We start from the raw sequence: 21823 nt of genomic DNA, 5'->3' as shown, positions 1-21823 counted from the left end.
TGACCATGCTTTTTCCATCAGAAATTGCAGAGGGGGGCATGGAGGAAATGGCAGTGGAAATGTGTGCACAAGTAATACAGAAAGGGGAATTACATATACAAACATCAGAAAATGGTACTTGCTGTGAGACTGCCACCCTCATGTCATTCCAGGATTGCATCCAAGTTTCTGACATTGCCTAGAGCAGAAGCTAACCATGGTCCACAAGTCATGTCAACCCTCCAAAAGATATGGTTCTACCCCCCCCCCCATAGCCACAGCTAAAACTTGTCATCCAAAATAATTAACTAGGTAAGTAAATGTATGTTTTTTATTTTTAAAATATTTTAATGGCTTCTCCTATACTAGGTACTCTTCTGCAATGCCATTTTTTTGTGTTACCCCATCTTTGCCATGACCCTCCCAAAATTTGTCCTTAATTTTTTTTTTATTAAACTGAATTTAGTTATGAATGATAAAAAAAAATATTTCAAATAGCAAACATCTTGAGAAATGCAGTTTTCACCATGGCCACTTTTAAGCTTTGGTGACACCCACTTTTGCCTCTCAGCCACACCCAGTTTGACATGTGGCCCAGGAACTGTTGATCATAAGCCCGTGTGTGGTCCTCAGCTTGAAAAATATTTTTTAAAAAAAAAAAAAAACTTTGTAAATTAGTTTTCCAATATACCCCCAATAATAGCCAAATTATAACAATAACAATTAATTCCCAAATTATACAATTATCAAAGTGCCAATCAACTTCCAATTAATACATTTTAGTTAAAGTGGCTCCCCACATGATGGTTTGGGGGCATTTTCGATCTTATATCACTGCGTTCCATAATCTTAATTAATATCAGTTACATTTGAGTTATAATAATGATCCCTTAGTCAACAGCTACGTAATTAATTATTTCCATTCGTGATGTTACAATATATAAATTTATAAAGCTTGAAGTGGGGAACTCAAATGATTATCTTTATTCTGCCCTACGTGTAAAAACTGTTACATCCATGGAAATTTCTTCTGTCCACATGGTGTTGTCTCTTTCACTTCCCAGCTGTTGTTTTCTTCCATTGTGGCTTCGGGTGGAACTGTTTCTCAGAAGTCTTATCTCTCCGTCCCTTGCTTCGACGTCTCGGCAGTTTCCATTTTTGCTTGCTAATATGAATAATACTCCATCGTCCCTTCCTCACTTGTTAATATCTTTTTATCTTATATTCCAGAGAGGGTTGCTGAATCATAAATACATAAATGAAGCTTAGAATAAACAAACCGTGGGGTTCCCTCTCCCCAACCGACTCTCGCGCCAAAGAAAAGCTTATCTCAATTCAAACCTTTGATCCATGTAGCCTGTATATCCAGCAGTATGTTGTTGCAACCCTTTCCCACCACACACTGGTAATTTAAAGCCAATTAAGGATCCAGTCAAACAGACAACCTCTGCTTCTTAATGGTGGTGTAGGAGGGTGTTCAGCAGATGAAGTGCTTTTGCACTTAGCGCCTCCGTGTCTCCCGCATTCCATGCTGAAGCAAGAGTCAGGTACCAAGATGAAATGCAAGTGAAGCCCATTCCCCCCCCCCCATCCATGGGGGGAATCTGTAAGGATGATTTGCCCTCTGTCATCCTTGTTTTTTGTTTGCCAACAATCCCCCGCTATTGTGGGGGCTGCCTCCATTAAGGCAGGCAGGACCAGAAACCCAGCTTGAAAAAGGTTAGTTGCTTTTGACCCAGAGGCTCAATACATGAGATGAGTGATGCATATACCACAGAGAAGCCTGTCCCACCATCTGAGAAAATGCTGCCTCGTGCACTAATAGAAGGGAGTCTGATGGCATTTGAAGAACGAACAGGTGTGACATGTGTATGGTGGTAGGTACTTATGAGCGGATGCCTCTTGCTCTATTCAGAATTGTCCTGTGCAAACCAAGCTTTTTCAGAAAAATAGTTTTAAGGAGGGGAAAACTCAGTTCCAAAATTCGAACCTTGTGCCACTCCCCACTCCACTGTTCTCTTTGCTTCCCACTTATGTGGCAGCAGTGGAGTTGGAGATGTCTCATTAGAAGTCTCTCTGAGATGCCCTTCTTAGTCTATCCTTCCTTTCCTGGAATCTTAAACTTTGCTCCAGGCAGCAGCATCTCCTCTCCAGGAATCCTGAGAAAGGTAGTTTTGCAGGGTACTGGAGTTCTTCTTAGTACAAACATCTGGCATGTGCTGTGCCTCTGCTGAGCATGCTTAAGACAGAAGCATTCAAGGCACCAAGGAGTAAAGGGGCTGCTTTGTTTACATGTTGAGCATGGGTGAAAAAAATGCAAAGAAAGTTCTGCTAACTTCATAATGTAGCTGAGCATTACGAGTTGAGCAGCTTCACATACCAAGCCAAGTAAATGCACATTTCAGTGAGGTAAGGCACATTAACTGAGGCACGAAAGGTTCAGAAGCGATCATGAAAATGTATGCAATGCACATGTAATTCCAGCCTGAATCTATTCCCATCTTTAAATTGCAAAAGCCTGCAGTCATGGTTTCAGTGTCATATTCTGCTGGCACCTAGCCCTTCTTTTTAGAAAATATGCATGTTTGTTTTATGGTCAGAATAAGGAAGAGTCCCAACATAACTCAAAAGTTTGTATACATCTTACTTGGCCATCATAAAAGTACAGTGGTACCGCGGGTTACAAACGCTTTGAGTTACGGGTTTTTTTGGGGTTATGAATGATATTAACCTGGAGTTGAGTTTTCTGAGCTCTCAGAGGCCTAACCGCTGCTAGGAGCCAAGCCCAGACATCTGCGGGGCCTGCGGAGGCTCCGCAAATGGCCTCCAGCTGTGTGAGCTCTCGGAGGCCTCCGCGAATGCCAGAAACCAAGCCAATTGTGATTGTGGAAGAGGACCCTGAGCCTCCATCCAAACAATGCCTATCATCAGCGCAGGTAAGGGGGGGGGATCACATTGCCATTTTCTACTGTTTTGTTGATTTCATTTTATGGATCAATGGCCTCGTTAGATAGTAAAATTCATGTAAAATTGCTGTTTTAGGGGTCGCTTTTCATCGTCTGGTTCCTGTTGAGCGTGTTTTGTTTGTTAATTGAGTCCCTCACTGATAATCAGAGGCTTCCTGTTGAGTCTGCCAACTGTTGAGTCCCGAGTACCCACGCAACACAGAAGTTATATTTGGAGGTTTTGTTTTTGCTAATTTTTTATATTTTGCTTTGTGTGGCTTTTTCGTTTTTTTGACTGTGACTTGACTTGTTCTTCATTTTATGGGACTGACTTGTGACTTCGCTTTTGTGAGTGTGACTTGTGACTGTACTCTTTTCTGAACTCCCAAGCCTGCTGGAACTCACAGCCATTCAGCTGCTCTTTGAAATGTTGAGCCAGCAACTCTACTGCTCCGTGGGGCTATCATTGTCAAATGGTGATAGACAATGGTGATTACCTGCCAGGGCTGAACAGCTTGGCCTATTTGCATTTGTATCAACAGCAGGCTGCTGCTAGGCCCTGCCCCTTCAGAATGAGATCTTCATGAGCCTGTATGTGGAAGGACAATAATGGGATTGCAGCTGAGCTAGCAAGGTTTTAGAGGTGATCGCAAGTTGTGTCCCTTGACTTTTCTTATTCCAGACATGCACTGCATAGGTGTTTCTAAACAGTATGGGAAGTTCGGAAGCATTAATTGCTTCAAAATACTTCCTCCAATCCTGCCAGCGAATGGGATAAAAGGCATCTCGTGGGACAGCAGTAACACCCTTACAGCTTTTGCTGCTTCGGAGGCTATGGACAGAGCACCACCTCTTAAAAATGCGTGTCAAGAGCTGTGGGCCCTGGTGCCCCCAGATCCAGCGGTTGTAGTCCACCACAAAGTCCTGCATGCAAAGCTCAATAAACTTGTGTTTGGGCTCAAACGAGAGGAAGGCACCATTAAGTATATATTTGGACTGCGTACCAAGCACATTGGTGAGGTTATTTAAGTTCTTGAGGACTATGAAGTCTGTGTCTAAATAGATGCCACCAAGCTTCCACATGATGGTGATTCGGCATGCATCAGAAAGGATGGGCAAGAAATAAGGCTCCCACCTCTGCTGAGCCACTGAGTACCAGCCAGCGAGGGGGGTGTTAGAGAAAAGGTTAATCAAGTCCAAATGTTTGAATTCAATGTTGGGGAAACAGCTAAGCAAGGAGAAGGCCACGTGTTTGGGCAAAGTCTTATTGTAGCTTGCTAAACCCTTCATAAGAACAATGATTCTGGACTCAGGGTGAACCCTGGCTGCTGATTCAACAGAACACATAAACAGGAAGTTTGGATTAGTTCGTCCCGATGTTTCTACAAAGTATATGTCTTTGTGTGATGAAGGAGGCCATCTGGATGAAGGAGTGGGAAGAGGAGGACACTTAACTTCTGTAGGCAAACTGTAGTGCTGTCTCTTGTCTTGAGCATCCTGGGTGATTCTCCAGTAGAACATGATACAGATGAAGGACATGAACTTAAAGATGACGATGCACACAGCCCAGAGTTTGTAGTTTGAAGTCAACTTGATTAATTTCAGTATGCAGGTAGGCACTTTCCACATCGTCTACTCACTACAGAGTTTTGAACTTGAAGGAAAACCAAAATGAGCTGCAAGCAAACAAACAAACCAAATGAATTAATAACTTGATTAATAAATAAGGAGTGAAAGAAATACGAAGTGGCAACATAAATTGCTGATCACGATTACAACTGAAGTGATTCCCCCCCCCCCTGAAAATTAGCTACCCCTCCCAGATTGGTGCCATCTGCAACTTTGATGAGCATCCCCTCATTTCCTTCATCCAAGTTGGATAATGATGTTGGACAACAATAGGCCCAAGACAGAACCCTGAAGCACCTCACTTGACGCTTTGCCCCAGGAAGACGAAGAACCATTCATGAGTACTCTTTGTTCAATCAGTCAACCAGCTACAAATCCACCTAACAGTTATAGAGACCACATTTTACCAGCTTCCTCACAAGAATATCATGGGGGACTCTGTCAAAAACTTTAGTGAAATCAAAATACACTATATTCACAGCATTCCCCTGGTCCACCAAGCTTGTAACTCAATAAAAAAAGAAAAGAAATGAGATTCATCTGGCATGACTTGTTTTTGAGAAACGCATGCTGGGTCCTGATAATCACAGCATCCTTTTTAACTGCTCACTATCACTATTATAGGACCTTTCCTGGAATCGATGTCAAGCTCACCGGTTAGTAGTTACCTGGGTCTTCTTTTTCCCCTTTTTGAAGATTTTGGAGACAACGTTTGCCCACCTCCAGTCTTCAGGGGCTCCACCTGTTCTCCAAGGATTCTCAAAGATTAAAGGCAATCAATAGATTATTGATTCCCATAATCTCTCATCCCTAGTCATGCTGACTGGGGCTGAACCCAACAATACTTGGAGGTGGGCAGATTCTTCTCCATTTTATAATAACACAGTGGCAAAAATAAATTTAGTTAAGCCCTCTCACTTCGTATTTTAAGGCAAAGAGTATACTTCAATATCACAGTTCTCTTTTGAAAATAGCAACTCCATATATTTTTGTTTTCCCTTAGAGGACTTGTTTATAATAATAACTCTTGGCACAAGTACCGCTCCAGCGGGAAGGTAAACGGCGTTTCCGTGCGCTGCTCTGGTTCACCAGAAGCGGCTTAGTCATGCTGGCCACATGACCCAGAAAAACTGTCTGTGGACAAATGTCGGCTCCCTCGGGCATTAAAGCGAGATGAGCGTGCAACCCCAGAGTCATCTGCGACTGGACTTAACTGTCAGGGGTCCCTTCCCTTTTTTTTTAACCTGGGCAGCACTGGGGCGGGGCAGGGAGGTCAGGGCTGAGTGGACACACCAGCAGGAGCCTCTGCCAATGTGTCTGTGCGGCCCTGACCTCCCTGCCCAGATCCAACACTTTTCTGGTAAACCCCGTTCAGGAAAACCATAGCAAAATTCTGCAACTCCACCCTGTCCTGCCAGCTTCTCCTGAAAGCTACCCGATGTGGAAAAAGAACAACTTGAAAACATAAAAATTAAACTACGTTCCAAGCATTTCTGAAGAAATCTGGTTTAGGGTCAAGGGTACTGGTAATCAGCAGAGGCCGCTAACAATAGTGAGCAAGCATGTAGTTGCTAGTAAAAACTGTACAGGGAGTTCTGCCAAAATTCTTATCAGGAGTACCTGTAATAATGGTCTTAGTCTCCCTTGCAGAATAGTAAAGTATTTTTTTATCATTTTTCCTAACCCCAGACTGGCTCCATTTTCTGCTTCAAAGCCATTTCCAACCCACTTGTTTCTTGGGGGCAGGGAAGGATTATTAAGAGAGTTTTTAGTATGACTCCCTGCAGTTGGGCGTAGGGTTGCCAACTGTTCCATCGACCCCTGAATCGATTCTTTTAGCAGCAGCTTTATCTGCCACTGTAATATCCCCCCCCCCCGGCACAGTCCCCCATCATCTCCCAAGACAAAGGGTACCACCCAGTATCCAGTGGGAAGGGTACTCACCGTGCGAGGAAACCTTGCAATGGGTCTGCCGTCATACCAGGAAGCAGGAGAACTCAAATAGCAATATTGATTTATGAATTAAAGCTCAACAGCTATAGAAAGAGCCACACCCAGACCACATACGTCTTAAAGAAACAAACCACTCTCACTGCCCCCACAACTAAAAAGACCACATTGATTTCTGTGACAGGAAAAAGATAATTTGCTACTTCTATTGTTTTTATTAATTAAATTTGTACACTGCCCTGCTTTGCAAGCCTCACTGCTACAACTGGAGACTGAAAAGGGTTCCTGGATCCAATTCCCTATTTGACACTGCATCAGAATTCTGAATAAAGTTTATATATTTCTGTACTCCCCCAAAAAGTTTTGGGTCACCCAAAATACTTTTGGATTCCCCTTGAATGGCTGTACTGCAAAGCACTGTTTTTGGGCACCATCTTTTCTAGCAGGCCCCCTTCCACTTAGAAAAGGGAGGAAAGCAAATACATTCCCATATCTTGAGTTTGTAGTTAATGCATATGTTTCTTTAAATCACTAGAGCGTCTGTGTGTAGCAATCTAGCCAGCATTTGTTTGCCGTTGCCTGTAAAACTCCACTCCTAAAAGCAGAGCCAGTTTTTTTTGTTCTTTCCCAACTTGTTGAGACACACACCTCCACACATCCTCTAAACAGTTAAAGCATAAGTAAGGCCTTTGAATTCCAGAAACTAAGTGATTATTCCAATCAGATTCACTCAGGCTCCAAGGTCTGCTAACATTTAGCTACTCTACAAGCTACACATCCTCTTCTGTGAGACTGTCCCTTCCAAATAACATTTGCTTCTTTACAAGTCACTTATAGAAGTTGGGTTGGTACTGAAGCCATAATGCTTACATTGGTCAAAAATTCACTTTTGTTATGTGATCTTAGAAGGGGTGTGGCTATGATGGCTGTCATGAAGACTTCCTGCTCTTCAGAATGTACAGCCAAACCACTGCTCCTTAGTAGAGAATCTCCTTGGTGGATCTGTGATGATCCAAAGCTTATTTTGGATGGCAGACCCTGTTCCTTAGTCATGAGGGCATCATGCCAAAAAACAAAAACAAAAATGAAGCTTTGGACCAGACATGATACCAGGTGATATTGTAGGGGAAAGTCTCCTTGTGGCTGGGCTGTACAATTTGGAGCATGGAAAAACCAAGTGTGGTTTTAGCAAGCAGAGACAGCCCCCTGGTAGTGAACATGTCCCAAGCTTATTTATGGGTACATATATCCCAGTTCCTTATTCACAGGGACACTGGCAATTCTTGATGTGGGACTATCCTGGTTGAAAGAGGCTGTTGGTTTTTTGTATCTTTATTTTAGATCTTGATATTTATGTGGAAATTGCTCGATTTCGTTCTGCATTTTTTTTATGTTTCATTTACTGTTTACAACCAGTGCTCTTTTTCTAAAGAAAAGCGTTGCTCACCATGAAGTTGTTAAGGAAGTAAGTGCCACATTTCAACATTTGGGAAAGAAAGGTGCCAGTACTGAGACAAAACCCAGGTTTAGGATTTCAGTGTTTGATTATGTGAGGGGGAGGCTGCCAGTGTGATAGGGAAATAAAGCCCTGCGACCGCAGGAAATAATGTGTCCTTTTAAAACAGAGCTTTGGCGAAAGGCGGGGAGAAATTCCTGTGTGCTGGCTGGGAGAGGCTGCATGAAGAGAGTAGGTTTCATGGCTGGCTTCCTGCTGAAACTATGAGGGGAGCAACAAGAAACACACTTGGGGCGTAATGCTCTGCACTCCCTCCATCAAACCTCAGGTGTAAATATGTGTACGTCATCCACATTTCTTAAAGACACTACAGACTCCACAATGTCTCATTCCAGCGAAACACAAATCCTGATTAAGTGCCAAGACCCCTGGAATCTTGCTACTGTTCGGCAGAGATTGGGGTAGCAGGTAACAGTATTTTTTCATGTTGCAAGTCACCTTGAGCGTGGTTTGAACTGTGGAAAGACAGCATATACATGTATGAACATATGAAAATGTGAATTTTCTGAATGATGGGAGGGGAGAAAACTGGTGGGAGGACATGGGAGGAGAATTTTTATGCATGACTAATTGGTTGTCTATTCTACAGTAAAGGCTGCTTTGTGGGGGGAAGGTGTTGGTTTTTATTTATTTGTTTTACAGTCAAACAGTGCATTGGACTTTATGAAATCGATCAGTAATAAACGTCATGCTTGGGCGTTCAGAGAACACCAGGTCACACCTTTGGGAACTGGCAAGCAAAGAAAAAAGAATAAGAAAAGAGGAAGCACAAGGGCAGACGTGTGCTGGAGTGATCACCTGAGCTGTTTTGTTGTTGTTGTTTAGTCGTTTAGTCGTGTCCGACTCTTCATGACCCCATGGACCAGAGAACGCCAGGCACCTCTGTCCTCCACTGCCTCCCGCAGTTTGGTCAAACTCATGCTAGTAACCTCGAAAACACTATCCAACCATCTCGTCCTCTGCCGTCCCCTTCTCCTTGTGCCCTCCATCTTTCCCAACATCAGGGCCTTCTCCAGGGAGTCTTCTCTTCTCATGAGGTGGCCAAAGTACTGGAGCCTCAGCTTCACAATCTGTCCTTCCAGTGAGCACTCAGGGTTGATTTCCTTCAGTATGGAGAGGTTTGATCTTCTTGCAGTCCATGGGACTCTCAAGAGTCTCCTCCAGCACCATAATTCAAAAACATCAATTCTTCGGCGATCAGCCTTCTTTATGGTCCAGCTCTCACTTCCATACATCACTACTGGGAAAACCATAGCTTTAACTATACGAACCTTTGTTGGCAAGGTGATGTCTCTACTTCTCAAGATGCTGTCTAGGCCTGTCATTGCCCTTCTCCCAAGAAGCAGGCGTCTTTTAATTTCGTGGCTGCTGTCACCATCTGCAGTGATCATTGAGCCCAAGAAAGTAAAATCTCTCACTACCTCCATTTCTTCCCCTTCTATTTGCCAGGAGGTGATGGGACCAGTGGCCATGATCTTCGTTTTTTTGATGTTGAGCTTCAGACCATATTTTGCGCTCTCCTCTTTCACCCTCATTAAAAGGTTCTTTAATTCCTCCTCACTTTCTGCCATCAAGGTTGTGTCATCTGCATATCTGAGGTTGTTGATATTTCTTCCGGCAATCTTAATTCCGGCTAGGGATTCATTCAGCCCAGCCTTTCGCATGATGAATTCTGCATATAAGTTAAATAAGCAGGGGGACAATATACAGCCTTGCCGTACTCCTTTCCCAATTTTGAACCAATCAGTTGTTCCATATCCAGTTCTAACTGTAGCTTCTTGTCCCACATAGAGATTTCTCAGGGAACAGATGAGGTGATCAGGCGCTCCCATTTCTTTAAGAACTTGCCATAGTTTGCTGTGGTCGACACAGTCAAAGGCTTTTGCATAGTCAATGAAGCAGAAGTAGATGTCTTTCTGGAACTCTCTAGCTTTCTCCATAATCCAGCGCATGTTTGCAATTTGGTCTCTGGTTCCTCTGCCTCTTCTAAATCCAGCTTGCACTTCTGGGAGTTCTCGGTCCACATACTGCTTGAGCCTTCCTTGTAGAATTTTAAGCATAACCTTGCTAGCGTGTGAAATGAGTGCAATTGTGCGGTAGTTGGAGCATTCTTTGGCACTGCCCTTCTTTGGGATTGGGATGTAGACTGATCTTCTCCAATCTTCTGGCCACTGCTGAGTTTTCCAAACTTGCTGGCATATTGAGTGTAGCACCTTAACAGCATCATCTTTTAAAATTTTAAATAGTTCAGCTGGAATACCATCACTTCCACTGGCCTTGTTATTTGCAGTGCTTTCTAAGGCCCATTTGACTTCACTTTCCAGGATGTCTGGCTCAAGGTCAGCAACCACACTACCTGGGGTATACGAGACATCCATTTCTTTCTGGTATCCTCTGTGTATTCTTGCCACCTCTTCTTGATGTCTTCTGCTTCTGTTAGGTCCTTTCCACTTTTGTCCTTTATTATGGAAATCTTTGTACGAAATGTTCCTTTCATATCTCCAATTTTCTTGAACAGATCTCTGGTTCTTCCCATTCTATTGCTTTCCTCTATTTCTTTGCATTGCTCGTTTAAGAAGGTCTTCTTGTCTCTCCTTGCTATTCTTTGGAAATCTGCATTCAATTTCCTGTATCTTTCACCATCTCCCTCGCATTTTGCTTGCCTTCTCTCCCCCGCTATTTGTAAGGCCTCATTGGACAGCCACTTTGCTTTCTTGCATTTCCTTTTCATTGGGATGGTTTTCGTTGCTGCCTCCTGTATAATGTTACGAGCCTCCATCCATAGTTCTTCAGGCATTCTGTCCACCAAATCTAAATCCTTAAACCTGTTCCTCACTTCCACTGTGTATTCATAAGGGATTTGACTTAGATTGTATCTTACCGGCCCAGTGGTTTTTCCTACTTTCTTCAGTTTAAGCTTGAATTTTGCTATAAGAAGCTGATGATCTGAGCCACGGTCAGCTCCAGGTCTTGTTTTTGCCGACTGTATAGAGCTTCTCCATCTTTGGCTGCAGAGAATATAATCAATCTGATTTCGATGCTGCCCATCTGGTGATGTCCATGTGTAGAGTCGTCTCTTGTGTTGTTGGAAAAGCGTGTTTGTGATGACCAGCTTGTTCTCTTGACAGAACTCTATTAGCCTTTGCCCTGCTTCGTTTTGATCTCCAAGGCCAAACTTGCCAGTTGTTCCTTTTATCTCTTGACTCCCTACTTTAGCATTCCAATCCCCTATAATGAGAAGAACATCCTTCTTTGGTGTCACTTCTATAAGGTCTTGTAAGTCTTCATAGAATTGGTCAATTTCAGTTTCTTCAGCACAAGTAGTTGGTGCATAAACTTGGATTACTGTGATGTTAAAAGGTCTGCCTTGGATTCGTATCGAGATCATTCTATCATTTTTGAGATTGCATCCCAGTACAGCTTTCGCCACTCTTTTGTTGACTATGAGGGCCACTCCATTTCTTTTACGGGTTTCTTGCCCACAGTAGTAGATATGATGGTCATCCGAACTGAATTCACCCATTCCCGTCCATTTTAGTTCACTGATGCCCAGGATGTCAATATTTATTCTTGCCATCTCATTTTGGACCACCTCCAACTTACCCAGGTTCATGGTTCTTACATTCCAGGTTCCTATGCAATATTTTACAGCATTGTTCCTATGCAATATTTTACAGCATTGTTCCTATGCAATGCTTTACAGCATTGGACTTTCCTTTCGCTTCCAGGCATATCCGCAACTGAGCGTCCTTTCGGCTTTGGCCCAGCCGCTTCCTCAGCTCTGGATCTACTTGTACTTGCCCTCCGCTCTTCCCCAGTAGCATGTTGGACGCCTTCCGATCTGAGGGGCTCATCTTCCAGCGTCATATCTTTTATATGCCTGTTGTCTTTGTCCATGGAGTTTTCTTGGCAGGGATACTGGAGTGGCTTGCCGGTTCCTCCTCCAGGTGGATCACGTTTGGTCAAAACTCTCCACTATGACCTGTTCATCTTGGGTGCCCTGCTCGGCATAGTTCATAGCTTCTCTGAGTTCTTCAAGCCCCTTCGCCACGGCAAGGCAGTGGTCCATGAAGGGGGATCACCTGAGCTAGAGCACACCTTATTCAGGGGCATACCTAGCCATTGGTAAGGTTGACCCCCGCCAAGGGCCCAGGCCCAGGGAGTGGCAAAAATATTGAGAGTGTGGACCCACTGCCCCATGCAGAAGGAGGCACTTGTCTCCAGCATGACCATCTTTGCATCAATAGAATTAGCAACAGCTTCCCGTTTGTGTGTGTGTGTGTGTGTGTGTGTGTGTGTCAGGGCCTGAGCAATGGAGCCGTAAAGAAGCCGGGTGAAGCTGAGTTTCTCTTTGCCCATAGTTGCCAGAGTTGAGGATTGACTGGGCTCACTGGTACTGCTTGCAACACCTGGACAAATTAACAACTAGCAGTGTCCTCTCTCTCCTCACCACCACCACATGTGTGCGTTTGAGAGTAAAGTAAAAAGAGACTCAATCATTATTCACCCCGCCTTAAAATGCCCCTCTAAATAATTTTCACTCATGGTTGCCAGATTCTTGATCAGCGTCCTATCTCTAAAGAAGAGAAACGGACTCCTGTGTGGCTCGAATAATCCCTTTAAACCATGATCTATGTTTTAGGATGTAATTAGGTGATATCATCATTGATATCTTTGATTAATTTATGAGCAGAGGGCGATGTTTAGGTTACAAATTTATTGTAATGTATGATGGTGGTCTTTTGTTTTTGTTTTGCTTTGGTTCCTGTTTGTCTTTTGTAAGTTTTGGCGGTTTTAAATTTGGAGGTTTAAGTATATTATGTTGGTATGGGAAACTGTTGTGTGATGGGCCAATGGCCATAATAAAGATCAATCCAATCCAATCCTCTAAATAATTTAGGAAATATAGGGAGCTGCCTCAAAATGAGTTAGATCATCCAACCATCAGTGTCATCTACACTGACTGGTAGCACCTCTCAAGGGTTTGAAGGAAGGTGCGGGGGACAGGGGGGCAATGATACATTCCTTGCCAAGGGTGCAAGAGAGCCCAGGGATGCCTCAATGCTCCCCAGTGGGGTCTGGGGAGTTCACTGCATCCCACTGTGCCGCTCAAGCCTGTGTCTGCCAACTTGAAAGGCAGAACGGGTGCCACCTGAGAGTGTGTCCCTGCCATGGGTCGAGCCTCCGTCTCCAGCATGATTTGTGCTTGGTTCCTCCTTAATCTGGAATATTGGCATTAATCAAGAGGCACTCCTGGACTGCCAATAGACTGCAATCAACCAGCTGCCCAAAGTGCAGGAGGAAAATGCGGTCAGCTGTAAGAATGATGTAATGAAGATTGACTGTCAGGGACTGGAATGAAGAGGAAGAGGAATGATGGAGATCGCCGCCAGCCCCCACTTCTCCTGTAGCTGACAGGGGAGAGGGAGGCCGGGTTGAGTTAAAGCCGAACTGTGAGGGAGATAACAAGGCAGAGGGAGGCAAGCAGCCAAGTTATGAGGAGTTAGGAGAAGAAGCGGGGGAGATAGAGCAGCTAGCGGACATGATCCGCCATCCCCTAGAATGTGACATTCATTAAGGGTGCAAGAGCAACGAATGCAGAGGTGTTTGTCCATGGGGGGGTGTCTTTGTAGGGTCAGAGGCTGTTGGGGAAGAGGGAAGAGGGAGGAGCCAGAGCGAGCAACTCCATAATGGAGAAAGGACTGGATTCTCTGTCTGCCACCATAATGACTGAATAAATCATAAGTAAAAGCTTTCTTGTTTTCTCCCTGCTTCTTGAAACCATCAGGGGAAGGGAGAGAATTCCTCAAGCCTGACATTGACGGATGACAACTGAACACTAAATAAGAAAAGATGCAGCTATGGGAGGAAACGATCAACATGTATGTTTGCAACAGGAGCGGGAAACCTGATTTTAAGAAATTGTATTAAAGTAAAGTAATTGTTAGGATATTTCTGTTCCACCGGGGACTTCTGGGTTAGCACCTCTGACAATGGCGGAATTCCTCTGATTGGGAGGAATTTACTCTGTGGAAACAGGGTCTGGCCGCCGCAGCGAAGGCAGAGACCCACTAAAAATCACAGGTGGGAGAAGCCTGTGAACCTGGGATTCGGCTGGCACCTTTTGCGCCTCCCCTACTCACAGGGAAACCCGGTTTCAGGGATCCGGAGTGACGTGGGGTGAGCGGTGCGGTGCTTTGAATTGATTGCTTCTTTCACGGAGTGAAGCCGCATTGCTGTTGCTGGAGAGCGCTGACTTTTTCCTGTGGACAACTCGATTTTAAACAACTACCCGTGAGTAGAACGGAAAATTGGATCTATAAATGTCTTAATTTGGCACCGAAACGGGAAGGTTTCAAACAGGAAGTCCGCCTTCCCCTTTTGTAAATAGATTGAAGCAAAGACGCTGCAAGCTAAGGCCTTGGAAAGTCTTCCGCAAAGGATTAAACTTCCATCGATTAAACTATTAAACCCCCCTTGGAAGCAGGAGAAGAGGGGGGGAATTTTGGATCGTGCAAGCCTGCAGGAGAGAGTGATGAAAATTAAATCACCACTGCTCTGAACCTGGAAAGGGGCTGCCAGTGAGATTGACGTTTTGAAGTTCATTGGCTGTGAATAGAACGTATGTTGACAGTTAGCTAAAGAGAAATATATTGTTTCCATTGTCCTCTTCTGCATTTAAAAAGGAGGAAAAGTAACTGAAAATTGAAACTATCTTTACTGCTTGAACTGTGCTTAAAAGGATTGATACAAATAGAAACTGTTTCCCCTAGAGGGAGCCTTTGAAACTGTTAAAAGAGCTGAGCTGGGGGAACCAGCTGCAAGATAAGAGACTGTGAGAATCAGGGATTGACCTTGGACTATTTGAGAATGTCGACAGAAGATGCTTTAGTGATTGCATAATGCAAGATAAGTCACTCGTTGGAACAGCTCCACAAGAAGACGGATGTTATGGTTACTAAAATTGATAACTTGGGACAAAAAGTGACTAATTTGGAACAAAAAGTGAACACCAATACAGAAATTATTCAGGATCTGATACAGGAATCTACTTTGACAGGGCAAATTGTCGAGAAGGCAAAGGAGAAAGTTGTTGTTGTTGAACCTAAAGTAATACAAGTGGGAGCCCCAGCCTTACAGAGGCAAATTGAGGACTATAAGTTGAGGCCTTTTATGATTGAATTTAGAAAAGGTCAGATTTTGAGGATCGGAGCCCTGCCTGGACTGGAGAAGGAAAGTTGGATAGATCCCTTCATGCAGGGATTTACTGACTTTTGGGATTTGAACTTGGGTTGTGAGGAGATTGGAGCTGTGGGGGCCTTTAGATTTGGAGGAATTTTGAAACATGTCCTGAAATACCTTATGGATTTTAGATTTAACCATGGAGATTTGGCTGACCTGTCGAGAAGGAATAAAAGCATTGCTAAGTTGGAGCTTCCCCGAGATCTGCTCTTCAGAATCAAAGGAAGGAAAATAAGAACAAGATCAGTAGAAGACAAAGTAAAGTGCATGTATAAATATGAAGAAGACCTGCAGAAGGGACTTGGAAAAGAGTTAAGAGCCTCGGACAGAAGATCACCAGGTTGATGGACTATATGGAGTTGACGAATGACTGGCAGAATCTGAGACCAGGGAGAAGAGATGGTGGAAGAAGATTGGAAAAAGTTTAAAGTTTATTTTTAGAAATAGAAATATTGTAAAATTATTGAGTGTTAAAAAAATGTTGGAATGAAATCTTGTGGCTTTAGTAGAAATGTTATAAGGAGTTAAGCATAAATAAGCATTATAGTATTAATGGAAAATAAGGGTAAAAATATGTTAAGATATTTATATGACAGAAAATAGAGAAAGATGGAAAGGAATTGCTGAAACAATTAATAGAAGTGGAATACAAAAAGGGAGGTGAGAGGAGGTCGATGAAACAAGGGAATGAAAGATAGAGTACTGAAATGGTATGATGTATGTTTTTAAATTGTTTTTGCTTTGTTTTGTTTTGTTTAATGTGTCAATGTTGTGTTTTGTATTGTTCATATATTATATTGTATTGTTTTTTCCCTTTCTTGTTTTTTTTCTTTTTGTCTTTTTTCCTTCTCTTTCTTTTTTGTAAGTTTTAAAAGTAATAAATATTATTTTTTTTAAAAAATGGATATTTCCGTTCCACCTTAAAAGGGTGCCACAGCCTGCGTATTTCCTGTTCACAGGATGTTTCTGTTGTGTCTTTGCTTTCGTTTCTCTCTGTGTGTCTGAAGCTTCAGAAGCTTTCGTTTCTCTCTGTGTGTCTGAGACATTGAAGCAGGCAGTCATGTTTTTTTCTTTGTTCTGATCAACGCTGAATAAACTTGTAAATATGCTCTCCTGCGTGCATCTCCTGCTGTGCGAACTCTGCTGATAGAGCATGCATCAGCTCTGAAATGTGGCAAGCTATTTCTGGAGCTCCTGTCGCTAATTGATTGATACTGTATCTACGGGAGATCGATGGACGTTCGGAGTTGACGTGGAGGCAGTGATGGCCTTTGTCTCCCTGGCAGTATCCCAACAGTAATTTGGTTGGATTTGTAATAATTTGGAAAAAAATAATTGGAAAAAAGAGAGAACCCAGGTATGCCTCTGTCCTTATTCCAGATTTAGAAGATGTGGAACAGGGAAGGAGAACATTGAACAGAATTTAAGCATTTACAGTTCCAGCCTTCCCTTCTCATACGTATTCACCCATTTCTGGTTAGCGTTTCTATTAACAATGTTGTTGCAGGATTGAGGGCATTAAAAAAAATCCTACTTTGATTGGCAAATGGTAACTCTCATTCAGCTTTGGGCAGACAACTTCACTTTATTTTCTCCTGTGAAGAGAGATGTTGTGGCAGTTCCATTTTAAAGGCATGAGATGTTTTTTTGAAAATAAGAGTCAAGTGTGAACGCTTGACATTTGGGCAGAAAATGGAAATATATATATTTGACTCATTTAAGACTTTTAAGGCCAAGTGTAACATGACAGGAAAAACCAAAACACAGCCAATATGCACTGGTCTGAACTTTGAAATGTAGTTCTCCAAACAACCATTTACAAAAAATGCATATATATGGGGAAAGTATTCATAAGCACAACCGTATTTATATTAATGACAATAACATATCAAAAATGCAGTGTGCTGGGAGAAATTGCCTGAAAAAATGTGTACATTACGGCATACAAAAATGTCTTTATTGGGAAAATTTCACATTAAAGTACTGAGGATTTTTTAAATAAAAAAGACAACAAAATGTGGAGAACTGAATTTAAGATCGGAAAAAATGAGGAATGGGGAGAATCAAAATTGGCAGCACCTTTCTACAAATGGGTTACTGGCAACAGGATTTCTAAAAAGTATTTTATTCTAAATATAAATGCATACACAAAGGCAAGAAAACAACAAAGTAATAATTACAACTAATTGTGTGTGTGTGTGCATACAGCCTAATATTTCTTATTGTTTCTCTCTCCCCAAAATTATATTTAGTCATGTAATTTTTTTTCAAATCTTATTTATATTTTTTAAAAATTAAAATCCTTCAAATAGCACTAAGTTTTATTTACTTTTCCTAGAACTGGTGACCATGAACTTTCAAACTGTTCTGACTTTTGATCTTACTTTTTCAGTAAGCTCAGATACCCACTTTACCCTGCTATTTTTACAATGTCGGCAATTCCAAAGTTCTCCATTGTGCAGCTAATAACATTTTTGCAGCGCAGCTCTTGTTAAATTCCCAAACAGTGGTGTCTAGTTGGACTGATTCTAGTGCCAAGGACATTGTATGAATGCTGCAGAGCAAATGAACAAAATAACTTGCATGCATGATATGAGGAAAAAAAGCCACCTGGAAGGACTCACAGTTTGTCACTTAAGCTCAGCAGGGCCATTCTTTGTGACTTTCCATTGCTTTCTGTAAAGAAGGTAGGTACAGATCTGATCCAGCAGAAAGAGATTCTGATGAGGCGTGAATGCTTGATCTCAGCCCTGGGTAGATGTGTGTGTGTGTTTTTGGAACTACAATTTGCATGTCTAAGTTCCTCTTTCTCTTGCTGCCCGTTGGTTCACTTTGCTACCTCCCAATACTCTTCTTTCTCTTTCTCTGAGTGCTTTCAGAAAGTTCTTCTCAGCATTCTTTAATGATTAGTGTGAAAAAGAACCCTCCTCCTGGAAGCACCCACAGAATTTAATAACTACTTATTTGTTTAAAAGCATTTATAAACGTCTTAATAAAATTTAAATAATTTGTAAGCATCGTACAACATGAAAGAGCAAACAATATCATGAGAACAAAAACGCTGCACGAAAGTGCCAAAACTGTAGTATAAAAACCATACGTAAACACAAACACACAAGGAATTCAAACAAAGAAACTCAGCGTCCTGTCTTAGGGGTCAGGGAATGTGTGCACACAGCAGTTTAGAGTGGATATGATGCACTTCTGGTCTGCATGCTTTTCATATCACCCACACAATGTTGCCCTAATCAAAATGGCAGCCCCCATGTCCCCCCCCCCACATTAAATCCTGAAGGAGCGTCTCCACCCCCATCATTCTGCCCGGACGCTGAGCTCCAGCGCCGAGGGCCTTCTGGCGGTTCCCTCATTGCGAGAAGCAAAGCTACAGGGAACTAGGCAGAGGGCCTTCTCGGTAGTGGCACCCGCCCTGTGGAACGCCCTCCCAACAGATGTCAAAGCGATAAACAACTACCTGACATTCAGAAGACATCTTAAGTTCAGGGAAGTTTTTAACGTGTGATATTTTACTGTATTTTTTGTTTCTATGGAAGCCGCCCAGAGTGGCTGGGGAGGCCCAGCCAGATGGGCGGGGTATAAATAATAAATTATTATTATTATTATTATTATTATTATTATTATTATTATTATTAAATCAGATTTTCCCGATCTGCAGATAATCCTCTAGAAGAAGAAGATATAATCCAACATCAATTGGCATGTTACTTCAGTGTGGACACACTGAAGCACATTGCGTGGGTTTGGTTTTGCTTCCTGTGTGTGTAGCGAGGTTTTCACTCTTCCACTACATGTTACTCCAGTTTCCATCCCTTGTTGCTGCAGTCATAAGCAGAGTCATAACTGAGTTACCTGCATAATAAAGCAGAATGTACAAAACAGAATTTTTTTTAAAGGTTGCATATGGAGGAATAGTATGAAATGGTTTAAACATACAACAAATGATGCGTGCAGCAATGTTTAAATGAAACATTTAATACTATTCCTCCATATATTTGTTTTTCATGGGTCCACTTAGTTTTTATATGCTGTATAGGCCATACTGTTCCTTTAAGTATATCGTTATAGGAAACACCTGAGGCTTGCTTCATATGTCCTATGCAATTGTGTTGCAAGTATCAGCAGCTACGCTATCTAGTGAGCACTGATCTTAGCGTGAATCTTACTTACATATTCTGTTGAAAAGCATCAGGTATGTAACCTTTTTTATATTCTGTTTTGTATATTCTGCTTTATTATACAATGTATGCAGGTAGCTCAGTTCATCTGTTGTATGCCTTGTATCTTATTTCCAGCTGATAAAGACTATTACGAAATTTGTAGTATCATTCAGGAGATACTGTCCTTTTGAGGCTTTTGAGACATCTTCTGTTGAAACCTTTGAAAAACTATTGCGAGACTGTCCTTAGACATCTGTTCTGAACACACGGCTTGACGGTCCTTGCTACCACTCCGTTATATTGTACATATGAGTTTTGATTGGCTTATTCCTATAATTTGAATGATATCATTATTCTATTATATATTCTCTACTAACTATTAGGGATGCGGGTGGCGCTGTGGTCTAAACTACAGAGCCTAGGGCTTGCCGATCAGAAGGTCGGCGGTTCGAATCCCCACAACGGGGTGAGCTCCCGTTGTTCGGTCCCAGCTTCTGCCCACCTAGCAGTTCAAAAGCATGTCAAGTGCAAGTAGATAAATAGGTACTGCTCCAGCGGGAAGGTAAACGGTGTTTCCGTGCACTGCTCTGGTTCGCCAGAAGTGACTTAGTCATGCTGGCCACATGACCAGGAAGCTGTCTGCGGATAAACACCGGCTCCCTTGTCCTGTAGAGCGAGATGAGCGCTCAACCCCAGAGCCGTTCGCGACTGGACCTAATGGTCAGGGGTACCTTTACCTACTAACTATTAGCCTACAGGTTGTGTTTGTGTAGTTGTTATTGGTTCTTATTGCAACACAGGGGTTTGTTTTTGGTTCGGAGTCGTAAGTGTGGCAGTGCGCAAAACATACAGTGGTGCCCCGCAAGACGAACGCCACGCAAGACGGAAAACCCGCTAGACGAAAGGGTTTTCCGTTTTGGAGGCGCTTCGCAAAACGAATTTCCTATGGGCTTGCTTCACAAGACAAAAATGTCTTGCGAGTTCCTGTGGGGTTTTTTCCCTTTTTCCCCCCTTTTCCTAAGCCCTAAGCCGCTTATCAGCTGATTCACTGATAAGCCGCTTATCAGCTGATCCGCTAAAAACCGCTAAACCGCTAATAGCGCTAATCCGCTAAGCTGTCAATGGGCTTGCTTCGCAAGAAGAAAAAACCGCTAGACGAAGAGAATCGCGGAACGGATTAATTTCGTCTTGCGAGGCACCACTGTACTGTTTCGCAGCAGCAGCAACAGCAGTGCATTGTACAGCATCTTCTAAGAAAACTGTTGCTACGGCAACACACAAGCACAGGGTTTGGTACTGATGCTGAATTCAGCTGGGAAGAGCCGCAGCAATGCTGCCACACTGACTGGGATGGAGTGCAGGGAGCAAGGGTCACACAGCAGCAAGAGTCATAGACTATATCAATTTAAAATTATATATCTAGCCCTTAGGGCTGCAAAAGTAGTCTCTGAAGTATTTGAAGGCACTAAATTATATTGTACTCTATTGGACAACTGGTCCATTTAGTTAAGTATTATTTTCTCCTCAAACCAAGTGACTCTAGCTACTGGAGAAAGTTCACCACTCCCTACTGGGATCAAGTGAATCACAAGATCAGAATACACCAAGGTTTGGAAAGACGATAGTATATGCTCATTAATTCGAATCCTTATTTGACATCCTAATAACCAAATTGCCCCATTCTCACTTGCACAGGCCACCTAAGAAACTGAGGTTCGGCTCAGATAAAACTAGGCAAAGCTGCAGGCCCTGATGCCATCCTGTCTGAACTAATTAAAGCCAAGCCAGACTGGTGGGCTCTGATTCTAGCGGAACTATTCACTGTAGTGGACAGAACTGGAATTATGCCTAATTCATGGCAGAAATCCATAATTATCCCAATCTTTAAAAGGGGGGACAAAAAGTTACCTTCCATCGACCAATAAGCCTATTGTCAAATATTGGGAAATTGTATGCAAAATATCTATTATCTAAATTAGCTATGTGGCTTGACATGAACAACATCATAGGCCCAGAGCAGGCAGGGTTTAGGCCAGGGAAATCCACTTTGCATAACTGTATAGCGTTATCCCATTTAGCCACCAAGTACATGCAGCACCATAAAGAAGGCCTTTATGTGGCCTTTTTAGATCTTAAGGCTGCTTTTGACTCAGTCAACAGGGGGCTGTTATGGCCCAAACTGGAGTCACTGGGCTTAGACCCTAGGTTACTTTACCTTGTTAAAAAGCTTTGCGTAAATAATACCTGTCATATAAGAATAACTCCAGGGGACAAGGTGTCGTACCCTGTTGTTATAAATCGAGGTGTGAAACAGGGTTGTGTAATTGCTCCCTCTCTTTTTAATCTCTTCTTAAATGACCTTCCCCATTACTAAAACAGGTGGATGC

General features: G+C 42.7%; 1 protein-coding gene across 7 annotated transcripts in view; it reads right to left on the bottom strand.

Annotated features, from left to right (window-relative positions):
* Positions 1-3294: 3294 nt before the first annotated feature.
* Positions 3295-21823, bottom strand: part of A4GALT (alpha 1,4-galactosyltransferase (P1PK blood group)) — a 77422-nt gene continuing 58893 nt past the window's right edge. For 5 of the 7 annotated variants that reach the window (XM_081861022.1, XM_081861021.1, XM_081861020.1 and 2 more), the window contains one exon: positions 3295-4600. In XM_081861022.1, coding sequence (XP_081717148.1) covers positions 3492-4553 — 1062 coding nt within the window. In that variant the 5' untranslated portion in view covers positions 4554-4600 and the 3' untranslated portion in view covers positions 3295-3491. Of the gene's footprint in view, positions 4601-6497; positions 6580-17885; positions 18009-21823 lie in introns of those variants that run through there. The other 2 variants (XM_081861023.1, XM_081861026.1) reach the window with 2 other exon arrangements.

This window comes from Podarcis erhardii (assembly GCF_964252035.2).
Source record: "Podarcis erhardii genome assembly, chromosome: 5".
NCBI lineage: Eukaryota > Metazoa > Chordata > Lepidosauria > Squamata > Lacertidae > Podarcis > Podarcis erhardii.
Note: the sequence above shows the minus strand (reverse complement) of the source record. Positions and strands in the feature narration are given on the sequence as shown.